The 24,379-nt window shown below is 44.3% G+C and overlaps 1 protein-coding gene across 1 annotated transcript in view; it reads left to right on the top strand.

Moving 5' to 3' along the window:
• Window positions 1–24,379, top strand: part of PAPPA (pappalysin 1) — a 254,491-nt gene that overhangs the window by 131,240 nt on the left and 98,872 nt on the right. Inside the window, exon 10 of the mRNA XM_060014251.1 lies at window positions 13,482–13,675. Within this exon, the coding sequence (XP_059870234.1) occupies window positions 13,482–13,675 (194 nt within the window). The remainder of the gene's footprint in view (window positions 1–13,481; window positions 13,676–24,379) is intronic.

Here is a 24,379-nt window from a genome sequence, read left to right as displayed (position 1 = left end):
ACCAAATACATAGGACTCTTCTAGAATTAAATGACATTACATATTTAAAAACATTTAACATTGTGCATGGCACGGACCAGGTCATCCATTCATTCACTTAGCAAATACCCTTATTGCATGGTAGCTATCATTTTTGTTTGTTTGTTTTTATTGAAGTATAGTTGATTTATAATGTGTTAATTTCTGCTGTACAGCAAAGTGATTCATATATATATATATTTTTTTTTACTTACATTCTTCTCCATTATGGTTTATCACAGGATATTGAATATAGTTCCCTGTGCTATATAGCAGGACCTTGTTTATCCATTCTATATATAATAGCTGGCATCTGCATGGTAGCTATCGTTTTAATTAGAGAAGTACAGTAGAAGTAGGCTTCTGCTGGAAGATGAAGAGAGGGTTAAGGAGGCTCTCCTGAGTGGATTGCTAGAGGGATTTTCCAGAGTCGTGTCTGGTTAAATATGGATAAAGGATGAACGGAGACTAGTCATAGGAAAAGCAGGGTTGTGAATCCGGGGGGAGCTTCCGCACAGGTGGGGAGGTGAGAGGGAACATGGTCCATTCAGCCTGCCTGGAGCTGACATTAGATTACATTAGAAAGAAGGCTGCAGAAGCAGGCAAGGACCAGATTACGCCTTGTTAATTGTCATCAAGCCTCTGTCAGAAAATGCTGAATGAAAAACTCAGTACCTTCTCAGGTAGCCAGTTTCATTTTCAGGGCAACTGTCGTTCGTTGGAAGAGTTTTTTGCTGTGTCCCCTCGGAGCCTTCTCTCCTTCAGGTTAAGCAACTCCATACCTCTACGAGCATCGCTTAGTGATGGCACCTACCTTGGGCCCCGTCCTCTGACCGTATCCTAGTTCATCGGTGGCCCAGAACTGATCTGTCCAGCCATCTCTAGGATCAGAGGGGGCTTCTCTGACCTCTGGTCTAGGATCGACTGTCTTCTCAGTAACGTAATCTGCAATCTCACATTCTTGTTTGGGCCAACACCTTCTGCAGTTGGTAGAAACTGATCTCAGAGAGACTGCTACTCTTTGGAACTTTTTTTGAGCGTGAATAGTTATGCTGACTCTTATCTGTCATCTCTGATGAAAAGCAACAGTGGTTTTGATTGATATTTTCAAATATTCCAGGTTAACTCTTAAGATTTAGAACCAATTCCGCTTTTCTATCTTTCTTTCTCCTTCTCTCTCTTCCATCTTTCCTTCCTTCTTTCCTCTCTTCTTTCCTTATTGGGAGGAAAGGGAGAGACATATACACACATTTCTATAAAAAACAAAAAAATACAGTTCAATAATACAAACCAAACATATAGATTCAAATTAACATAAAATCTTCTCCAGGAACAGAAGAGTGGCCTACCCCATCATGCAGGATAAAGAAAGCTTACCTCAGTGCACTTCTGCCTCTTGACTGGGCTACTGCTCCTTAGAGCACTGCAGCATGTGTTATAACTTGGAGAATAAAGAAACTGTGGCTTGAAGGCCTCATCTTTTTGGTCTTATCATAACCATCTGGCAGGAGGACAGTCTTCAAGGCTGGCCAAACCGACCAGGGCTCAGGGTCAGAGGGATCCACTGTGACACTCCAGTTTCTTGCGTGGGAACCCCACCAAGAACCCAGCACACTGTGGTCACGTTAGTCACGACAGTTATGCCAGACCTGGGGTAACTGGCTTGGTTTTCATGTGGTGCCTTCGATCCCTTGGCTACTGGTAACATAGCATCCACTTGTCCAAAATTCTGTCTTCTCTGACATCTTGAGGATGCCTTAACAGACCGGTGGGCTGCTTGTTTTGCAGGATTGAAGAATAGATACGCATATGTGCATATACTGACTTCTATTTGAATGCACTGTTTTGCTTAATGCTCACATACATGGATTTCTCACGGACCAATTTCTGTTTAATATTGCATATTCCCAATATCTATAGAATGAGCCTTAATTAGCCAATCCAACCCTTGGCCCATAACAATGAACTGTGCAGCATCCAGCGAGTTACTTAACCTTTCTGAAACTCTGAAACTTTCACTTGCTGTATTTACAAAAGGAAGCATGTAGACTAGATAATTTTTTTTTTTTTTTTTTTTTTGCTGTACGCGGGCCTCTCACTACTGTGGCCTCCCCCGCCGCGGAGCACAGGCTCCGGACGCGCAGGCTCAGCGGCCATGGCTCACGGGCCCAGCCACTCCACGGCACGTGGGATCTTCCTGGACCGGGGCACGAACCCACGTCCCCTGCATCGGCAGGCGGACTCTCAACCACTGCGCCACCAGGGAAGGCCCTCTAAAGGCAGTGCTAAACCTTTATTCATTCACTCATTCATCCAGCAAATATTTCCTGTCTTCTATGTTCTGGGATTGGAATGCAGTAGTGGGCAAAACAGCCTGTTTCTGCTCTCTTAGAGCTGCCATTTTGCTTTAGAGAGAATGCAATGATCAAGGAGACTTTGAAGAAGCAATATAATGCTATGTAGAAAATAAAATAGACTAGTAGAGTAGAGAGAGACTGGAGTGAAGTTAGCATGGTTAGAGAAGACCTCATTAGGCAGGTGATAACCGAGCTGAGACCGACTCAGTGAATTGGAAAGCCCATGTGATGATTTGAGAGATGAGTTCTAGATTGTACCTGTGATCATAAAATGTAGAACAACAACATGCTTGAGTGTTTTCCATAACACTATTTTATCTGATCATTACAACCACTTTCTCTAATGGGTAGGAAAAGTGATATTGTCATTTTCTTTTAATAGACAAAAAGAATGAACCCCACAATGATGATGTCTGTTGCCCAGCACCAAACATAATCTGGTGACAAAGCTGAGCTTCAGATGTTGATTTCGGTCCCTCGTTCCATCTGCTTTTTATTATGTCCTCTTCTACATCCTTCGGAGAGTTCTTCTGTACCCTTCTCTGTTTTAATTTGGTTGAACCCATTTCCCCATCTTCAGACTTAAAAAAGGATTTAATGATTAAAGGAAAGGTACAAAAATCAAGAAGCAAATACATTTTATTGTTTTTTTAATTTATTTATTTTATTTATTTATTTTTGTCTGCGTTGCGTCTTCGTTGCTGCGCGCGGGCTTTCTCTAGTTGCGGCGAGCGGGGGCTACTCTTCGTTGTGGTGCACAGGCTTCTCATTGGGGTGGCTTCTCTTGTTGCAGAGCTCGGGCACTAGGTGCGTGGGCTTCAGGAGTTGTGGCACGTGGGCTCAGCAGTTGTGGCTCGCGGGCTCTAGAGCGCAGGCTCAGTAGCTGCAGCGCACAGGTTTAGTTGCTCCGAGGTATGTGGGATCTTCCCGGATCAGGGCTCGAACCCATGTCCCCTGCGTTGGCAGGCGGATTCTTAGCCACTGCGCCATCAGGGAAGCCTGCAAATACATTTTAGAATGAATCAGTTGAAGGGAATCATAAAACAGTTTGATTTAACTTTCTTTTTTACTCAAGGGGAAACTGTAGCCCAGAGAGGGAAATGACTTGGTCAAAGCTATGGGTATATTAGTGGACATTTATTTTAGACTCCAGTTCTCTCGACAAGGCTGCTGGTCTTGAGGAAGTGTCCCATTCTTTCTCCCTCCCTCCCTCCCTCCCTCCCTCCCTTCCTTCCTTCCTTCTTCCCTTCCTTTCTCTCTCTCTCTCTCTGTTTGGTGTGGACTGATGAGATCACATTAAAACCACTGATACTCCATTTGTAGTTTGCTATCTTTTATCACCTTTTTTTTAACCATTTTTTGCCGACTTTCTGCATATGAATGTTTCAGATTATTCTTCTGCATTTATTATTAGCTTATATCATGCAAAACAAATCTCATTTTGTTACTTCCTGCTCATACTTTTAAAGGCCTTTGGGTCCTAGTTAGCACCCTTCCTCCTGTCCATGCTTAGGATGCCTGTTTCATGGCCACTGTGTCATTCACTGCGGTACTGAATTTTACTCCTCTTTCATATTATGAGATCGCGCTGGCAACCAAAATAGACCCAGCTGAAAATCATTCAGGGCTTTGAACATTCTGCACATTGGATGTATTGTCATTTATTAGGGTCACTATCTTTGCTTACAATCTTTTAGGCCATTCAAAAAACTATACTAAATTCAAGGTGATGTAAATGTATCTTCAAGTTTCAATTCCTAAGGCCATCAAATATCTTTATTAAATTTCAGTCTAGTGTGCACCGCCTTTTCTCTCCAGATATTCCATTTCTTTGCAGATTCAGTCAAGAAAGAAAATAAAACAATATGTAGGACAGATGGTGAGATGTCTTATGGGAAAAAAATAACATGGGGTGCTTTATATAGCATTGGATTTTCCTCCTCAGTATGTGCTAGGATTTATAATATGATATTATAATTAATATTTTCATTAAAATCTTTCTACAGTACAATCTACTGAAACAGATTCAAATCAGGTTTGAGACTTCTTCAATACAGTCAATAACAGAGATTCTGAAACTCGAAAGAACTTTGTTAATTCATCATTGACTGAGTACCTGCTATGAGACTGGCATTGTCTTAAGAATTAGGGGTGCAAATAGAAGTGTGATTGGGGCCAGCCCAGAAATATCTTACAATCCAAGAGCTATACACTGTCACTCATTCATTCATTCATATGTTCATTTATTCTTTTTTTTTTTTTTTTGGCCACACTGTGCTGCATGAGGGATCTTAGTTCCCTGTCCAGGGATCGAACCCACGCCCCCTGTAGTGCAAGTGCGGCGTCTTAACCACTGGGCCGCCAGGGAAGTCCCTCATTCATTTATTCTTAAATATCAATTACATAATATGGGGAGGCAGTTTTCTTGATCCTAAAGAAAGGGGTACATTTTGAGATAAGCTTCCATGAAACTTATGTCATCCAGAAGGAGGAGAACAATAATAAATATAATTTATTTTTAGATAGTGAATAATACTGTGAAGAAATAAAATAAGATTGTGTGCTACTTTCTAATGGGATGGAAGAATAAGATGTGAGCTCACTGTAAGTAGGCAGGGTTGTTATTTGAGGAAGTAATGTTTGAGCTAAACCCTAAGTGCAGAAAAGAAGAGATTGTGAAAAAAGCCAGGGGAGAAAAAGTGTTTCAGGTAAAGTAAATATCAAGTTCGAGATTTCTGGAACAATAACAAGTTTGGCTTATTTAAGGAATAGATACTTGTTGAATGGATGGATGGACGGATGAGTAAATGAATGGAAGGCAGTGAGCAAGAAGGATAATAGTAGGAGATGGTCAGATAAAGTGGGGACTTGGCTGTGATACAGTCTTTGGATTTTGTTCCATGCGAGGAGTTTTAGGTTGGAGAGTGGCCTGATGTAGTTTATGTTGTTAAAAGAGCGCTCTAGCTGTGCTCTGGAGGAGGGAGGGTTGGGAGCAGATAGAAGAGACTCTGGTGAAATAAGCATTGCCATGGTGATGGTGGCTTGGATTAGGGTGGTAGTGATGGAGCAAAAGTGGATCTTTTGGGAATATCCTGAGGTAAAAGAGTCTACAGGATGGGCTCATGGACTTTATGTGGTATTGGAGGAGGAGCTGAAAAAAATAGAGATGACTCAGAAGGCTTTAGTCTGGCCATTGTCAGGCAATGTTATCATTTACTAAGATGGGGAAGAAAGGACTGTGGGAAGAAACCATTACTTTTATTTTAGACATGTTGATTTTGGGTTTTTTTTAATTCTTTTTGAAAGAGGTTTCATGTAAGTTTATGACTGGGTGATAGAATTCTTTTTTTTTTAATTTTACATCTTTATTGGAGTATAATTGCTTTACAATAGTGTGTTACTTTCTGCTTTATAACAAAGTGAATCAGTTATACATACACATATGGTCCCGTATCTCTTCCCTCTTGCGTCTCCCTCCCTCCCACCCTCCCTATCCCACCCCTCTAAGTGGTCACAGAGCACCGAGCTGATCTCCCTGTGCTATGCCGCTGCTTCCCACTAGCTATCTATTTTACATTTCAGACATGTTGATTTTGTGATGACTTTAAATAGATATTTAAGTAGAGATGGCATTGCAGGCAGCTGGGACTCAGAGAAGAGGTCATACCTAAAGAGATGTTTGAGTCATCGGCACATCCATACTCTAACATTTTTATTTAAACATTGGGACTGGATGAGAGACTGTAGATAGATAAGAAAAAGAGGGCCCAAGACCTCACCCTGAAAGCTGGCAGCATTTAGCAGAGGGAAGCAGAAGACAGAACATGAGTCTGTGTGGGAAGAGCTGAGAGCCAGAAGGGATTAGGGTGGCATGGTGGTGTGGAATCCAGGAGGGGAGTACTTCAAGAGGAAAGGAATGGGCGATTTCTTCACATGTTTCAGGACTGTTGGACGTCATAGTTAGTTTTAGCAATGCTGAGGTCAATGGTGACCTTGACAAGATTGATTTCTGTGGGGTGGTGAGTTCAGAAGCTAGATGGGAGTGAACTGAAGAGTGAATTGCCGGAGAGAAAGTGGGAAATGCAAGTTTAGATAACCCTCAGTAAATTTCACTGTGAATCATGGAAAGGGAAATGTGAAGTAGAAGACAGAATGGTAAGGGTATGTGAACTGAAGGGAGGCTTTAATTTTTTAAATTTTTAAAATGTACATTGCTCACTTTTTTAATTAACAATTTTTACGTAGGCAATATCCTCTTTGCTGGTTTGGAAAAAGAGAACCGTGACTCAGGGAATAAAGGGAAATGGCTTGTGCTAGACAAGTAGTGATGCAGAAGAGTGACAGGTCAGGCTTCACGGGGCTGAAGATGCTAGAGTTAGATCTTGATGGAAGACGCGAAGGCAAGGACTGCTAGCCTTTCAGGCTAAGGAAATAAGAGGGGAGTGGAGAGCTCTGAGGCGTGAGTTCTGGGAAGGAACTCTATGCTTTTAGAGTGGAGGTGTGGTTGGAAATGAGAACAGACAGGGAAGTTGGAGCTGGATTACAAAAGGACTTGAGTGCTAGATGGGGAAGCTCAAATTTTGCAGGAGTCAATTAAGAATTTCAGACATGGTCAGATTTAGGTTAATCACTCATAGGCTGTTTTATGAGAAGGTGTTGAAGTGGGGAAGACCCAAAGCCAATTATGAGAGTGTTGTAGGGTGCGAGTAGACAGAAGGGAGGCTGTCCTGAGCGTGCTTTCTGTGGGCGTGGAGCTGGAGTGATCATTTGAGACGACGTCCAGGTTCACTCTTCTTTTCCTAGTGCTTTGGGTTTGCTAGATGGCGCCTGGTTGTCCCACCGAAACACAGGAAGGAGTTTCTGGCCCGCTTCGGTATGTGGCCAGCCCTTGACGGAACCAGAAGCCCCCTTAAACTCCTCAGATTCAGCAGACCTACTCGGCATCTGAAGCTTGTTAGCGGATTCATGGTTCTTCAGAAGCCCTTCACCACCCTGTCTTTTGTACTCTGGACAGGCTGATCTGGTGGTGAAGATTAAGAACAAACCTTGGTTTGAATAGAACTAAGTGAGGTCAGCGATGTGGGTTTGCCTTGAAGCCTTTAAAAGATAGGCAATATAAAATCCAGATATTCTGTTCCAGAGGAAACATTTACCAGTACAGCCGCCACCCTGCCTCAAGCTTCCCCTTTGTAAGCCTTCAGGGCTTAAGCACTCCACCCAGTTTCCCCTGTTCCAAGAAGTTATTATTTGGACACAACGATTGTACATTTTTTGGTCTCTTTTTGTTGTTGTTTGGATGAATTGTTATGCGGCATGAAGTTTGTTGTGGTTGGACCCATCCTAAACAAACAACTGAACTTAAAAAATACTATTTTTTCTGGTGTTGAAAAAATAGAAAAAATAGTCATCGTTGGACTAAAAGAGAATATCCCAATGCCAATCCTGTTCTCTCAGCTGGAAATAGAAACAGATGCTAACTTCTCAAAAGCTGACCCATCTTCATAAACAAGAAGTTTAGAAAGATAGGTAAATCTACCCATCCTCCGGAAGGCAGGCCACTAAAACAAGTGTGTGTTCAAATTCTTTGTATCCTCCTTGAGTCCTAAACCAAATCCATCTCCTATTACTTATAGCTCTCATCTCTCCACCTGCAGGTAGTCTTATTCTCGTCTCAGTGGCGTCTTGACTTAGCAACCCCATTAGCTTCTCAGACTTGTTATACTTAGCCCATACCAGGGGCTGTTGTGAAAAGTGAAATCAGAGATTCCCAAAAGTAGTATTGAAACTTGGTTAAAGATAACAGACCATTTTGTTCCAGAATTATATACTGGAAACCCGATCTGGTAAGGTGGCACGGTGCAGTAGAAAAGGATTGTATTATGGGCTTAAGAACCAACGTTCTGGCAAATTTTCTTCTAAAGCCTTCGGAAAATTACTTCAACTTTGCGGACCTCAGTTTCCCCATACATAACATGAAATAATCACGTTCGGCTCCAGAATCATCATCATCATAGACCATTTATTGATCACCTGTTGTATATTAAATGCTTTACCTGCATTTACCATTAGTCTATAAGTTCTGTGGGATCCTCCGGATTCCAGTGGTATCACAAATGACCAAAGTTTCTAATCAAGGTAAGGTAATCAGCGTCCCCCAGTTGGGTTGAAATAGTTCCACTGTAAGTTAATTATTTTCTTTTTCCTCAGGTTGTTGCTCCCCCCCACCCCCTTTTTTTTTTTTTTGGTTTACTTGGTTCCTTGCTGTTTATATTGAAAATAGCCCATGCACTCTCTTCAATCATCTCTATTCTTGAAGATTCCTTAGGATCTAGGGCTGGGTAAACAAAAGGAGACATTTCTAATTAAGAAGACTTCTCCTCCACCCCCTACCTCACCCCAGTATCATCATGGTTAAGAATAAGCCCTGTTCCTTTAAGACTCGTGTCACTTTCCATCTCTAAGTCTATTATGCTGTTTGAACACACCCAGCACTTTGTTGAGGCAGTCTAAAAGGTAATCTTGTTTTCATTTTACAGATGGGGAAACTGAGGCACAGGGAGATGACATAACATGCCCATGCTTATCCAGTAGTCAGGGACAGATAAGGAGCTTGAATCCAAGGCTTCTAACTTCAAGGATGAGAACTCTTAACAATAGCTCAAATGCCAGCCTTTGCTTATACTTAAAAGTAAACTTGTTTCATCTCCCTGAGACTTGGCTTTCCAAGCTTTCAAACAGGGGTGACAATCCCTGCTTATCTCAGATAGTGTCCTTCAGACATACTTCAGGGGTGCAGAGGCCTGGCCGTTCATCCTGATGCTCCAGACAGATGGAAATTGAAAATTAAGTCATTGAGAATCGCCATCAGCTGTGTCTGTCCGGTTACAGAGTGTCCATCTGCCTTGGGCTCTTGGAGCTGAGCTCATCTCTGGCAACTGAAAGCTCAACCAGGGAAGACAGACCTGGCAGTGTCTCCCCACCAACATCGAGTCTCCTAGCTGGTTAGAGCAGATTTCTAAGTGTCTCACTACGTGAAAGAGAGCGAATCTGAAATGAGGAATACCCCCGTATCAGGGGAAGGTGGGGTAAGATGGAGAAATCGGACTGCCCAGTGGAATTCCGCTGTAAGCTAGTCACCACTGGTGTCCCAGTTCCTTTCCCTTCACCCCGAGACCCAGTCTAAAGAAACGTTTCAAAGGGTACAGAGCCTAAACTATATTTGGACGAGAGTATGTGCATCGAGGGTGCTGAATTTTCCTCATTCATTCATTCAACAAGTATTCGTTTTCACAGTACCCCTCCCTGTGGGATGTATTATTACCAGCGCCACCTAGCTACTACCTGAGAAGGCAAGGGGCAGGATGCTCAGCGGACGTTGGTATTGACTTCAAGCTCTTTTCCCTGAAACCTGCTCAGCTCCCAGCATAAAGCATTCAAGAAGCACCACATAAAATGGTGTAATGAAAACAGGAAGGCTGGTTTTGTTTTATTGTTTTGTTGTTGCTGCCTTTGTTTTTCCTGGCCACACATTTGTATTCCGTTCCCCACCCTCCTTTCTTCAGTCCTGGGGGCATGGGAGTAGAGTGGGAGAGAGAATTCCCCAGATGAAGACTGGCAGATGCAGCTCAAGGGCCCCTGGGACTCTAGTAGCAAGAGAAACTGAATAGCAGAGTGCAGGGATGTTATTCAAAAAAAGGGACTCACAGCAGCTTTGTCAGCAGAATCTTGGGGGAGAAAACAGTTCTCTCTCTCCCCCTCCCTCACCCTTCCTCTCTTCCTCCCTCCCTCCCTCTCCCATTTCCCCCAATTTCCTATCCCTCTTTTAACCCTCCCTCTGCCTATCTATCTATATATCAACTACATACTACATATAACTGCCTATCTAAGTACATATTTACCTACCTGTGTCTACCTCTGTCTCTCCTCCAGAACCTCCAGGGTCCACTGGCTCTAAGCAGACAGATAGTTTGAGGTCTTCAGCATAATCAGGAAGAAATTAACCTTCACAAGAACTCAACTCTAGCCCCAGTTCCTGCCACTCTGAGGTCTCTTTGATGACATGAATCAACTTATCTTAGAGAGCAGATCATGGGTGATCTTATGATAATCTTACCCTATTTGTCTTCATATTCGAGGAAAAGAAAGGTGGTCCCAGGAGTCCGGCAACCCCGTGACCTTATCCTCAACAGGGTGTGCCTTCATTATTCTGTAGCTACGGTGTGCAGGGGGAAGAACTCTCTGCTAGATATCAAAAGTCCAGGATCCTGCTTCTATCCCTACCACCAACTCTCTCTGTTGTCTGGAAGCAGATGCCTTACCTCCTACGGCTCTTAGTTTTCCATTCGATAAAATAGGTGAAGGGGCTGGGATTGTACACATCATCTCATGAAACCACTGCAACAATGCTGGATAAATATTATCTCCATTTTTTTTTAAAATGAGGGAAATGAAGTTCAGAGAGGTTAGGTTATGTAAGCCCTGTGCTGCTTGTATATGGCAGAATTCGGATTTGAACCTAGTTTTGTCTGATGCCAAAACCTATGCCCTATGCAGTTCCCTTTATTGGGTTTCTAAAGAGTGAAGTCTGGATTGATGGCTCATCACTCTTGGATGGGGCCTGAGTTTTATTATATGTAAGTTGGCTCCATTCACCAAGAGGTTGGAGCTACTGAGAAGTGCTGAGCCTGTATTCTTTCCATGCTTGAACTGCCGGGCATGCTACTGGTCACTGGAGTCCTCAGCTGGCTCAGACTCATCCTTAAATAATTGAATTATAATGGACTGATTTATTCTGGCTCTTTTGATAGTATTTCACTATGTAAACTGTTTGCAGAAATAAACAAGGGATTTTGGAGCTTGGAAGGGGCTCAACATTCTGCTGCCCCTGAATTCAATGATTCCTTTTTTCAGATAGTCAGCATCACAGAAATCCAAGTCTTATTTCTACTTGACCCGGGCTCTTTCTATTTGGGGGAATGCTGCTTGAAAGGGTTTCAAGTGAGTACTGATTTTATAAGCTGATTCAATTCAGCCACTTAGGAATAAATTGAACCCTTAGGAGAAGAGTATCTTTTCTCTTGACCATTATTTTATTTTATTTTTTTTAAGGGTTTTTTTTTTTTTTTTTTGATGTGGACCATTTTTAAAGTCTTTATTGAATTTGTTACAATATTGCTTCTGTTTTAAGTTTTGGTTGTTTGGGCGCGAGGCATGTGAGATCTTAGCTCCCCGACCAGGGATCGAACCCACACCCCCTGCATGGGAAGGCAGAGTCTTAACCACTGGACCGACAGGGAAGTCCCTTGACCATTATTTTAGAATAAAGCTCATTCCTGTCCATTTCTTATGAAAGTTGTATGGCTATCTTGAGAGGTTGTCCCGGCTGGGACAGTGATTTCTGTATTACAGGTGGGAAGCCAGTGACGCTAATTGTGCAAAGTTACATAGCTAATATAAGGGGCAGAAGCCAAACCCTGGTTAGAAATGGGGCTTCACGCCATCATTTTGTAGTAAGTAGGGGAAGGATGGCCTAGATCAAGCAGTATCCTCAGGGTGACCATATGTTCTGCGGTATTTAGATTTTCTCAGGATATGTGCCTATCTCCTGGACAGTTTTTACTAGCTTTCTCTCTTACTCTCAAAGTGCATTATTTGGATGATAAATTATAAGGTCACTCCAAAACACTGGATAGGGACTAGATTTTGAGGAGCTCACTGCCTTTTGAAGGAGCTGCTGTATGTAAACATGACGGCCGCACAGTGTGATAAGTGTAAAGATGGGGATCTTTGTAAAATAGGAACCCACATAGGAGGGGGCACTTAGCTTTTCCTAGCAGAGTTGGGTAAGTATCACAGAATGCCTGACATTCAAGTTATTAAAAGTTGGGCAGAGTGATCTCTTTTGGACGGCTACCTCCAGATTTCTCCTTGTGTGGTTCTATATTGCAACACCAAGAAACGTGTACTGTGTATGTCCTACTTACTTAGAAGGCATCCAGTTAATTCTGTGCTTCTCTGATCTTTGTTCTTGCAGCTAAGTGAGCATCATTGCAGCCAGCTGCAGCTTTAAATTGTCCCAAGCAGAACTCCTTGCTGGGATTTGAATCACATGGGAGCTTGAGAACTCACTTGGCCTTTAACTGAAACACCTAATATATCCAACAAGGCCCTAGAAGCCTAGCACATTAGACAGGAAGGGCTCCTGGAGTCTCAGTAGTTTCATCCCCTTCAATGATGATTGAGCCCAGAGAGGGAAAGAGATATGTCTAAAGGAATAGAGCAATTTAGTTCCAGACCTGGGACTGAAGCCAGAGTCTCTCATGTATCAGTGCACTCTTTATGTCAAACTGTAATCCTCTAGAGTTAAATAAACCTCAGTTTGAGACCATGAAGTTCTGTGGTGGCAGATAACGTACCCAGAACTTGGACAGTGGAAAGCCTGAGTTTGAAACTACGGTCTGGCATGAACGCACTGAATGACCTTGGGCAAATTATTAAAGATATGTGGGATCTCGGTTTCCTAATCTGGAAGACTAAAATAATAATTTAAATAATAACATCTTTCTCACAAGCTTGCTGTGGGGCTTATTTGGGGTAATGAAGGTGGAAATGTTTGTCAACTCCTGTGTGTGTGTAGTAAAACTCACATAATACAAGGTTTACCTTCTTAACAAATCTTTAAGTGTACATACGGTTTTGTTACCTATAATCACAGTGTTGTACAGCAGATCTCTAAAACTTATTCATCTTGCATAACTAAAACTTTATACCCATTGAACAGTAACTCTGAAATCTCAACCCCCTCCTGCCAGCCCCTGGCAACCACCATTCTACTCTCTCCTTCTATGAGTTTGTTTTACACACATCATATAAGTGGAATCATACAGTGTTTGTCTTTCATGTAGTGTCCTCCAGGTTCATTGATGTTGTCACATATGGCAAGATCTCCTCCTTTTTAAAGACTGAATAATATTCAACTGTGACTCTCAGTGATGGGCTTGACCATGCTGATGGTTCTGCTGATCTGATTCCATAGCTGCTGATGACAGATGAGGACAAAGAACAAACATTGATCTGGTCTCTCCCTTCTATGTCTATCTCCTGTAGATGAACCCAGCCGGTGCTACTTCCATGATGGTGATGGGGTATGTGAGGAGTTTGAACAAAAAACTAGCATCAAAGACTGTGGTGTCTACACGCCCCAGGGGTTCCTGGATCAATGGGCATCCAACGCTTCCGTATCCCATCAAGACCAGCAGTGCCCAGGCTGGGTCATCATCGGCCAACCAGCAGCATCCCAGGTAAGCTCCCAGCCACACGTAACATTTCCTGCAGACATTCTGAATCTCTGCTCTGCCCCTCAAGGTTGCCCATCACAAAGACAGTGTCATTGGACATGGCCACTTGATCATATCTCTAGCCAAATATAATTTTTTTTTAATGCATATATAGGGAATTCTCTAGCAGTCCAGCGGTTAGGACTCCGCACTTTCACTGCCAAGGGTACGAGTTCGATCCCTAGTGGGGGAACTGAGATCCTGTAAGCTGCGCAGCGTGGCCAAAAAAAAAAAAAAAAAAAAAGCGTATATAACTTTATCATATTTTTATCAAATATTCCTCCATAGGACTGTACCATTTTATATTCTTATCGGGAATGTATGAAAGTGTTTGTTTCTCTCCAATTTTAACAACAGAGTGTATTGTCAACTTTTGGATTTTTACTGTCTCCATAGGTAAGAAAATGTCATCTCACGTTGTTTTAATTTGCATTTCTTTTACTACAGTGAAATTGAGATTCTTTTTGTGTGTATCATGGTCGTGTTCCTTTCTTTTTCTATGAGCAGTCTCTTTATCCCATTTTTCTATTGGGACTTTGGTCTTTTTCGTCCTGATGGTTAAAAGTGGTTTATTTACCAGTGAGATGAGCTCCTGTTTGTGATGTACGTTGAAAATACTTTCGCCCAGTCTGCAGTTTTTCTTTTGACTTTGCTTATAATGCTTTTTTCAAAATTTTTTGTAAAGTCATTTTTTAAAAAAAAAAATTATTGATATGTAGTTGATTTCCAATGATGTGTTAATTTCTGCTGTACAGCAGAGTGACTCAGTTCTACACATATATATTCTTTTTCATAATATTTTCCATTATGGTTTATCACGGGATATTGAATATAGTTCCCTGTGCTGTACAGTAGGACCTTGCTGTTTCTCTATTCTATATATACTAGTTTGCATCTGTTAATCCCAAACTCCCAGTCTTTTCCTTTCCTACCCTCCTCCCCCTCGGTATCCACAAGTCTGCTCTTTATGTCTGTGAATCTGTTTCTGTTTCATAGAAGTGATATCATGTGGTGTTTGTCTTTCTCTTTCTGACTTACGTCACTTAGTATGATAATCCCTAGGTCCATCCATGTTGCTGCAAGTGGCCAAATGCAATTCCAAGGTCTCATGAGACCTGTTTGTCAGCGATTGGACATGGAAGGGTTAAGGGCAAGAAACACCAGCATAGTAGGGGTAATGACGGCCCTCCTGTGTCCCTACCTATTGTAAGTTATATTTGGGGAAAGCTCTCCATTTTGGATATACCACTGGAATTCAGTGGGATAAGAACGAATTCTTGGGGTGAGTCTCACTTTCGAGGGGGGCAGAGTGTCAAGTTGTGTGCTCCTTGAGCACTCTCCCGTGAATTAATAGTGCCTCTACCATGAATTTGCTGTGTGGCTTTGGGCTAGTGTTCCCACCTCTCTGGGCCCCATTTTCCCCATCTTTAAGTTAGAGAGTAGTTGAGCTGGATGATCTGCAAGGACCTTCCCAACTCTAAAAAGCTGTGACTCGTTCCTTAGTCCCCGAATGCACTAGTTATGTCCCAAGGTTCTTCCCCAAGGGACTTTCAGGTTAGTTGAGGGAGCAAGAGTGTTGGGGCCACCAGAGCTGATGTGATTCTCAGGATGGCTATACTGTCCCCAGAGCCCCCTTTCCAATTATCCTGCTGAACAAGCACCTGCCTTCTTCCGAGATCCCTGTTTCCCAGAGACACGACTCAGTGCTTCCTACTGCCTGGCCCCGTAGCCGTTTCTGAGGCCGACCTCCCTCCTGGCCTTGCAGATGAGCCATTACTCCTAGCCATTCCTCTCTAATATTGCTTCCCTGACTCAGGGTCGGCGGGGTAGTTGGGGGGAGGCCTGGTTTCTAGATGAAAGAGAGATGTGACCTTCTGGGGCCCAGTGAAAATCATCGGAAGAGGTACAAAAGGAGTCCAAGCTCACTTACAGTGTTTATTGGATCATTTTTTCATTTATCTGGTTGTGTTTACATGCATTAGATCCTTTATTCATTCATTTGCTTCCAACTGCCCCAAGGAGGATGGAAAGAAATGGAAGCGTGGTATTCCCTGACGTTTCCCATGTGTAGTGCCAGCCGGGTGCATGAATGAATGAACAAACAAACGAACGAACAAACGAATGAATGAATAAATGAGTGCTTGTGTAGGCCTCATCCTGCCCCGTGCCACCTCTGTATTTGCCGTATCCATCTCTGATTACACCCGTGCTCTGAACTCTAATTACCTGTTTCTGTGTCTAGCTCCCCCTTTAGACTGCTAGTTTTGTGAAAACAGTTTTGAGGTTTTATTCACTTTGTTCCTCCATCTTCAAGCACAGGTCTAGATAAGACTAGGAGTTCGGGAGATGTGTATTTAATTGACTGTAGATACACACGCACACACACACACACACGCACGCACACACACACACACACACACACACACACACGCACGCACATTGCTACCTCTCTCACACAGTGTTCTGCTTCAGGAACAGCAGGGCTGGCCAGCTATAGAGCCAGGAATTCCAAATTCAGCACCTCCATCCAGTTCCTAGAAATGTTTAAAAAACATCATTCAAACAAGGGTATTATTAACACACTCAGAATCTCACATGAGCAGGTGTTGAGGTAGCAGCTGTGCTTAAAAACCACCCAAAGTTTATTGCTACTAATGTGAGAAAAGGAGAGAAAGAATTTTCCAGTCTTAGCATTTGAAAAGAGACTTTGTGGGGCAATTATTCCAGTCTCCTAAGGAGGGGGCTGTCAGGAATCATGGGTGATTATCTCTTCCTAAACAAAAATCCAATTAAAAAAAATCATTATAAATACTAGCTCTTCGATCTACAAAGAGGAGATGAGGAAACAAAATCATCCTATTGAATTATTCATTGTAACCAATTTTATTTTAATGAAATCGACTAGGTTCCATTACTCTGGGCTTGGACATAATCTTTGTTACAAGGAGACTTCAGCTGTAACTAAATTTGCCATAATGAGATCAACTCACTGGAGAATACAGGGTCAGGGTAGGGGATGTGTGTGCCGTCTGGGCGCAGGGCTGGGCAGGGCGGCCTGGAGGCCTGCAGAACAAAAGTCCCCCCAGTTCCCTGTCTCAAAGCAAGTGCCTAGAAGTCATTCACACACCGCCCCCATCATGCACAAGCCAACATGTGCGCACACACACGCAACCTGCATAACTGAGTAAAGGCTCTTCCTGGAGTGTAAACATAGCTCCCTTCTGACAACAGAGAAGAGGAAGGAGTCTAACCGTGGCCTTCATTACCCTGTACAGTGATTAGAGGAGGCTGTTGGTTAATTTTCACCCTGTCAGGGCCTCCAGTGAAGAGGTTGATGGCTTGAGAGAGGGAGTTGGGGGGTGTTAGACGCACCGTGTGCCCCTTACCTTCCCTCAGCACAATTATACACTCGTCCTTCTCCTCCCTCCTCTCTCTCTTTCTCTTTCTGTATCTTTTACGCACATACAGACAGGCACGCACAGGCACAAATACATGAACACCCTACAGGAACAGGCCGTGTAGATGCAGGGGCCCCTATCCAGAGAGTGAGTACCAAAGCACAGGGTGGAGGGTGGGGCAGGGAACCAGTGGTTGTCGAGGTCCACCAGCCACTGTACTGGGCCCTCATACACACTTCATAGCCAACCCCCTCGCCATTCTTCAAGGAAAGAATTATTACCTACCTCTGAGAAACTAAGGGGTGGAGTGTTTTCTCCAGGATCACACAGCCCATAGTGGAAAATCTAGGATTAAAAGGAGCTCGTGGAAGGTGACATTGGGAGCTTGGGAATATGCCGTCCTGTCTAAGAGCTGCAAGTAACTGGATTCCTGCAGAATATCGCTGTGAATCAAGCAGAAAGAGTCGTGGATGGACAGATCTTTGTGTTGGTGGTACTGTGCCCGCTCCATGAAGTGCTTGAATTCTCCTCCTACAGACTTCCCGGGCACTGCCCACACCTTGAGTTCAGGACGCTCCCTTTCCCTGTCTCAGTGGCCCTGTTCCTGGTAACCTGGTGTTCGCTACGATGCTCCACCAGGTTGGGGAGTGATGAAATGACCTCAGGTGTGTCCATTTCCTTTTTACAAACCAGTCTCGTCCCACTCTCTGTCTTTCCCTGACGCTGGAAGAATGGTAAGTGCAGGTGTTTATTGGAGGTCTGTGCCGAGGTCTGGGCTGGAGCCCGCTGAAGAAACCAAAGTAAAAGACCCAACCCTGACCTTGTTAGCGCGCAAGACTGGAGCGTGAGGATGCTATCGAGAGGAGCAGCCTGTCAGAGGAAGCGGGCAAGTGACCACTGTGGCGACTGAAGAGACACCTCACTCTTTGTGCTGGATGAGTCTAGAAAATGGTTCAAACTTCCATTTTCATTTTCGTGTGAGCCCTCCATTTCTCATAGTTCCCAGTCTCTCTTGTCCATTCTCCTGAAACAAGATTCCCAAATTTGGTTAGAGCCAAGCTCCTCCACCCCGAACATTGAGTCTTATATCCACATGTTATCAGAAGTATCAAAACCTGCCGGCTCTGCACCGTGCGCTGAACATTCTATAATAGGGGACATTCTTTGGGTATTTTGGCCATGCACCTTTCTGGCCCAGCTGGAATTCAAGAGGTCCCTGAGACAGAACAAAAATGGAAACGAGTCGAAAGTACTGAGTTCTCTCTCTTCTGGGAACCTCAGCCCGATTGGGTTGAAGTGCTTGCAGAGATCTCGTCTTGTTCTCGTTTTGTCTCCACGTCTCACCTTTCTCCGGTGCTTTACACCGTAGGCTGCCAAAGTGAGATGCAGATATTCCTTCATGCTGCCCCCACCGCCTGCATTTCCCCCCAAGCCCGTTTCCTCCGGTCCAAACAGGCCCCTCCCTCCCCCTGCAATGGCCTAGGGGGCATTGGAAGCATGAAGACTGTCAGAATGCACAGCACTCTCCCAGGGGTTACAGACCTTCAGTCAACCAACCAGTGTATTTGCTTGATCCTTTGAGGGTAGCATTTAGACTAAGCATTTCCAGGGCTGTAGCTTAAGGGCCAAAGTTGAGAAAACCTTTCTGAGAATGAGAGCTATCCACAGTGAGATGAAGTGCTTTGTGATACAGTGAGCTCCCCATCACGGGGCACTCAGGCTGAGCTGGTGACTCAAGGAGATTCCTGCATTAGGAGAAGGACAAGGCCTGCGTGTCGCTCCTTGCTTTGTGATTGGTTCTGACTTTGTACCCACCAGCCCACGGTGAGGCAGATCAGTTCTTTTTTTTTTTTTTTTGTAGTCTCATAAAGTCAGCTTTATTAGTGAATATACAGAGGCAACTCCAGATATCCCATGATTTAGGATGAAGAATATTAGTGGCTTAATCATTCTGGCTTCGCATTTTGTCCTTTTATTTTTATTTTTTTTACATCTTTATTGGAGTATAATTGCTTTACAATGGTTTGTTAGTTTCTGCTTTATAACAAAGTGAATCAGTTATACCTATACATATGTACCCATATCTCTTCCCTCTTGCGTCTCCCTCCCTCCCACCCTCCCTATCCCACCCCTCTAGGTGGTCACAAAGCACCGAGCTGATCTCCCTGTGCTATGCGGCTGCTTCCCACTAGCTATCTGCCTTACGTTTGGTAGTGTATATATGTCCATGCCTCTCTCTAGCTTTGTCACAGCTTACCCTTCCCCTCCCCATATCCTCAAGTCCATTCTCTAGTAGGTCTGTGTCTTTATTCCTGTCTTACCCCTAGGTTCTTCATGACATTTTTTTTTCTTAAATTCCATATATATGTGTTAGCATACGGTATTTGTCTTTCTCTTTCTGACTTATTTCACTCTGTATGACAGACTCTAGGTCTATCCACCTCATTACAAATAGCTCAATTTCGTTTCTTTTTATGGCTGAGTAATATTCCATTGTATATATGTGCCACATCTTCCTTATCTATTCATCCGATGATGGACACTTAGGTTGCTTCCGTCTCCTGGCTATTGTAAACAGAGCTGCAATGAACATTTTGGTACACGACTCTTTTTGAATTATGGTTTTCTCAGGGTATAAGGCGTATCAGTTCTTTGCCACCTCACTTTGAGTCACTATTACCTGTTCCTTGGCATGTCCATAAGATTGTGTGCTTCTATTAAAATGCAAATCCTAATTTGTCTTTAGGGATTAATTCATTTATTCATTTGATTAAATGGAAACATACATGAATCCTCCGCTGAGAAATTTGAGTAGGTAGAGAACATGGGCATTCATGGGGTCAAGTGGAAATCGTGCAGATGTGACTTTGCCCTCGTAGCTTTTCCTCTTACTTGGGAATCTTGAGCAAATCACTCCTCCAGGGACCTCAGTTTTCTCCTCTAGAAAGAGGGAATGATAGCCTCTACTTGGTGGGGATTAAGGGAGTAAATGCAGAGAAAACTGTTCTGTTGTTGTTCGTTTTCCACTCATTGGGTAGTGCAAATGTTAATTCCCTCTTGCATTCATGTTAGGCCCGCCGCTGCACACCCTCACACGAGAGCCACCCACGGTGACCCGCACAGCACAGAAGCTCAGTCAGCATCTGGTTGAGTGAATAAGCACAGTTGCATTACCAAATGCTTCCTGCGTGCTCAGGACTGTACCAGGCATTTTGAGAAACTCCAAAGAAGTGCTGGTCCTTTTGTAGCCCTCACAGTGCTCACTATTGCACGGGAGGGGTGTGTCCAACTGGAAGTAGCAGGCAGGACCCGAGAGTATGAGGTTTAGAGGGAGTTTCCCTGAGGAAGAAACCACACTGCTATCAGCTTCCTCAGCCAGCAGGGATGAAAGCCAGCATGCAGGGATGGAAAAGTCCTTTGCCCACTTTCAGAAGGTCCTGGACAAATTATAAAAATAACATTTACCGAGTTCATCCAGGCTCTGCATCAGATTCCTTGAATCCTGCTTAAACTGCTACAAGAATAGGCGTCACTGTTCTCACTTTACAGTTTGGGACCGTAAGGCTCAGGGAGCTGAGTGACTGACAAGTTTGGGGATTCGTACTTCTAAGAGGCAGAGGCAGAACCAGGATTCAGGCCACTGTGTTCATCATAGGAGCCCAGGTGCGGGACGAGGCAGCTCACGCCTGCTGCCGTGGCTGACACAGGAAAACAAGTGAGGCGAGCTGTCTTTTGCGTCTTTTCTTACGTAGTGTGCTGTCAAGGAACACAAGGAAAGTGGGAACCCCCCTCTCCAGAACCCCAAATATTGCCCTACTGTTTCTGCCATGCTTCCTACATCTCTATCTAAGGGCAGTCGTTCTTTTGGGTGAAGTATTGCCCTCTCCAGAAAGTCACTTAAAAAGCGTACGTGAAAATACGGGAGAAACATAGGAAATGTTTTCAGTTGCCAAACCCTGAGTGTAAAAAAAAAAAGATTTTCTAGATTTTGGATCCAATCCATGTCTGATTACTTCTGGGCTATGGGAGAGAAAATGAAGAAAAGCACAAACAGGACAATTGTAGATGGAAGAAGAAACTTTGCTCCATTTACAGGTTTGTCACAAACCATGTGCTGTACCCAGGAAACCTTGAGACGTCAGTAAGGGAATCGCAAGATGTGTGCATCCCTTGATGGCTCACCCGGAGAGCAGGGACCATTTATCTGTGTCTTCTGCATCCTTGTGTCCAGAGGAAGGGAGTAGAAATCCACCAGGTTCTCTGGACATAAGGGTAAGAAGTCTTTCCACAAGCACCCACAACTCAGTGTGGGAAGTGCTGGGACAGGGGAACCGAGGGGAGGGTGGGGAGATATTTCCATTGGGAGTGATTGCTGAGCTGTGACTGGAAGGTTAAGCTGGGAGTAGGAGAGGGGTGTGCAAAGAAGAGCATGTCAGAGAGAGAGACAGAGGCAGACAGAAGGAGACAGACAGACAGATAGACATACAGACATCCAACAAAAGGCCAATAAGAAATTCAGGGGAAGTCAAGAGAGATGGGCTATGAAAATGATGCGGGGATGTCCTTCAGATGCTTGAAATTTAGCCTTTATCCCGAGTTCGAGGGGGAGCTTCTCAGAGGTTCTAAGCAGGGGGCCAACAGATCAGACGTTCATTTGAGGATGAAGACTGACATCTATGAACACCTCCTGGGTGTCAGACCCTGGACGAGTGGGTCGAAGCACATTTTGAAACTGGGAAGTTTTGCTTCTCGTCTCTCAGAATGAAGAGCTGCCTTCAGTGCGGGAGGTGAAGGATCTCCCCTGTGCCACTCTTCCTTCTACTTCTTTCTTTTCTTGCACCCGCTACTGGTATTGCATTGAAACAGCCCCACGTGGAAATTTTGCATGGACGAACAATTCTCTGATGCTGTTCAGATGATTATATTGGCAAAGGGCAAGGGGCCATCGTGGTCCCAGCACCTAGTGCTGAGATCACTGCTGAAACGTGTCCCTTCACCGGCGTGTGCAGGTCTTCTCACGGGTGAAATGGGACAGCATCTGCCAGTGGAGGGAGAGGAGGGAGGCCAAGGGGATGTGCCGAAATGTCAGAGAAGATTCCAAGCAGTTTTCCCAAATACCCAAGGGATCTGCTTTCTTCTGGTGGTTTCTGAATAATTTTTCAAGAGCACATGTGTGAGTCATCTAAGGAGACGGAACAGAAAGTCCCATGGTCTGTTACAGTCTGTCCCATTGGTGTGGGGTACCCAGAAATCCCTCCAAGGCAGCAAAAGCCAGCTCCTGCATCAGAAAGGAGCCCCCTGCCCTGGTGGCTGTAACTCCCTGAACTTGTCCTGGAAACGTGGGCTGGGAGGGACTCTAAATCTACCAAACTGTTCAGGACCCAGCAAAGGACTCTAACAGGCTCTCCTCCACCCCGTCGTTTTCTCTGCCTCCTTAACTCCTTCGCTCTTTCGATATTTATTCAAACTTATGAAATGTCAGATGCTATGATTGGCCCCCCAAAACTTTGAGTGATGAGAGTTTTAGAGAAAAAAATGAGATGTAGGATCAGCTCAGCCTGGCTTCCAGTTCTGGGGTCACCAGCTCTGTCACTCTGGGCAAGCCGGTTCTCTGCTTCTGCCCAATCTCTTATCTGTAAAGCGGGGGTGATAGTGTCCATACGGCAGATGCTTGTCAAGGATGAGACAGTTGATCCACAAATATGGTTTTCCTTCTGATGGCAGCTGAAAACTTTTTAAAGAAATGCTTCTTTCTGCCCATGAAGCTTAACAACTGTGGGATCCAATTAGGAACAATTGAGTTTTTTGTTGTTATTTTTAAAGGAACACTCTTTGGGACACAGAAATCTAAGCAGAGAGAGAGACTTTGAAAGTCTCTTGGTCTTACTTCACTTAATTAAGATTTGGCTTTGATTAAATAACTTCCCTAAAGCCCTCCATCCCCTATCTGTTATGAAAGGATTCTGATGTTTGGATTCAAAACCCACTATAATCTTCTTGTGAACCTACTATGTCCAAAGCATCCTTTTCAGCAGGGGATTGGGGTTGAGATGAATAATTCAACCGCTGCCCTCACGCCGTCTGTAGTGTCCACGGAGGAAAGGGAACACTGGAATAGGTACCTCTAAGAAGAAAAGAAGAACTTGGGCAAACTGCTGTGATACATGGACACGTGGAATAACCCTTAGAGGGACGTACACTGAGGGGGACGGGTGTGTGTGAATACAACGCCTGGCGTTTGCAGCAGACATGCATGGGTTACCAGGGAAGGTGCCACATGGATCAGGGAAGGCTCTCACTTGCCAGTTGACTCTTGTCTTGCAGCCCAGGAACAAGCAAGGCTTTGTGGTTCGGGGCTGCTTCCACTGGCTCTTCACGGAGAGCAGACCCAGCTGGGCCAGTTTACTCCACAGCCCCTCTAGGAAGACCCCCTAGGCCTTCGTGTTCCCTGCTTCTCCAAGCCTGACCCACTCCCATCTCACTGTCTGTATCGTGCGCGTCATCTCTCCCTCCTGATCCATTCAGGACCAGACTCCTGCCTTCTATCCCTGCCATCTACTCAGGCTCCCTCAAGACCCTTCTCCATCCTCGTCTTTCATTTTCTTTTTTTTTTCAATTGTTGTTGTTGTTTTAAGCAGGGGCACCGGTGTTTAGCCAGCATGGCCTTTGCTGTGTAATTTAGTTTCGTGTCCTGTACCCAAGAAACATGTAAAATATGTAAACAGCGTTCGCTCTCAGAGACTGTAATGCGCGCAGGAAGCAGCCGCTGGTCGAGCTTGCTGAGCCCGCTGCCTCGGCGGTATTGGATTCTGTCCCCAAAACCACATGCTCATTTCTCTAATTCTGGAAGTAAACTTTCTCAAGCCAGGCCCAAAGGATGGGGTTCCAGGGGGAGTTGGATGTTGGTTGTGCGTAGGATTTTGCTTTTGGGGTGTGTGTGTGTGTGTGTGTGTGTGTGTGTGTGTGTGTGTGTGTGTGTGTGTGTGTGTGTGTGTGTGTGTGTGTGTCTGTGTGTGTCTGTGTGTGTGTGTGTTCATTTGTTTGTGTTTGTTCTTCAAACCCCCTACCCCCCAGTCTCCATCCCAACATCCTTACTTTTTAAATTAACCTGCATATGCTACGTATAGAACCAGACCAAGACCAATAAGGGCTTTCTACCCTCTCCGCCACCCTAGGCACGGATTTCTTAAAACGCACCTAATTCTTCAGCCAGATCTAAGTGCCAGATGCTCCTGGATATACTAGTGCGTGTTCATTTTTCAGGGAGAGA

Source organism: Delphinus delphis, chromosome 6, assembly GCF_949987515.2.
Source record: "Delphinus delphis chromosome 6, mDelDel1.2, whole genome shotgun sequence".
NCBI lineage: Eukaryota > Metazoa > Chordata > Mammalia > Artiodactyla > Delphinidae > Delphinus > Delphinus delphis.
The sequence above is the reverse complement of the archived record's forward strand: the minus strand, read 5'-3'. Positions and strand labels throughout refer to the sequence as shown.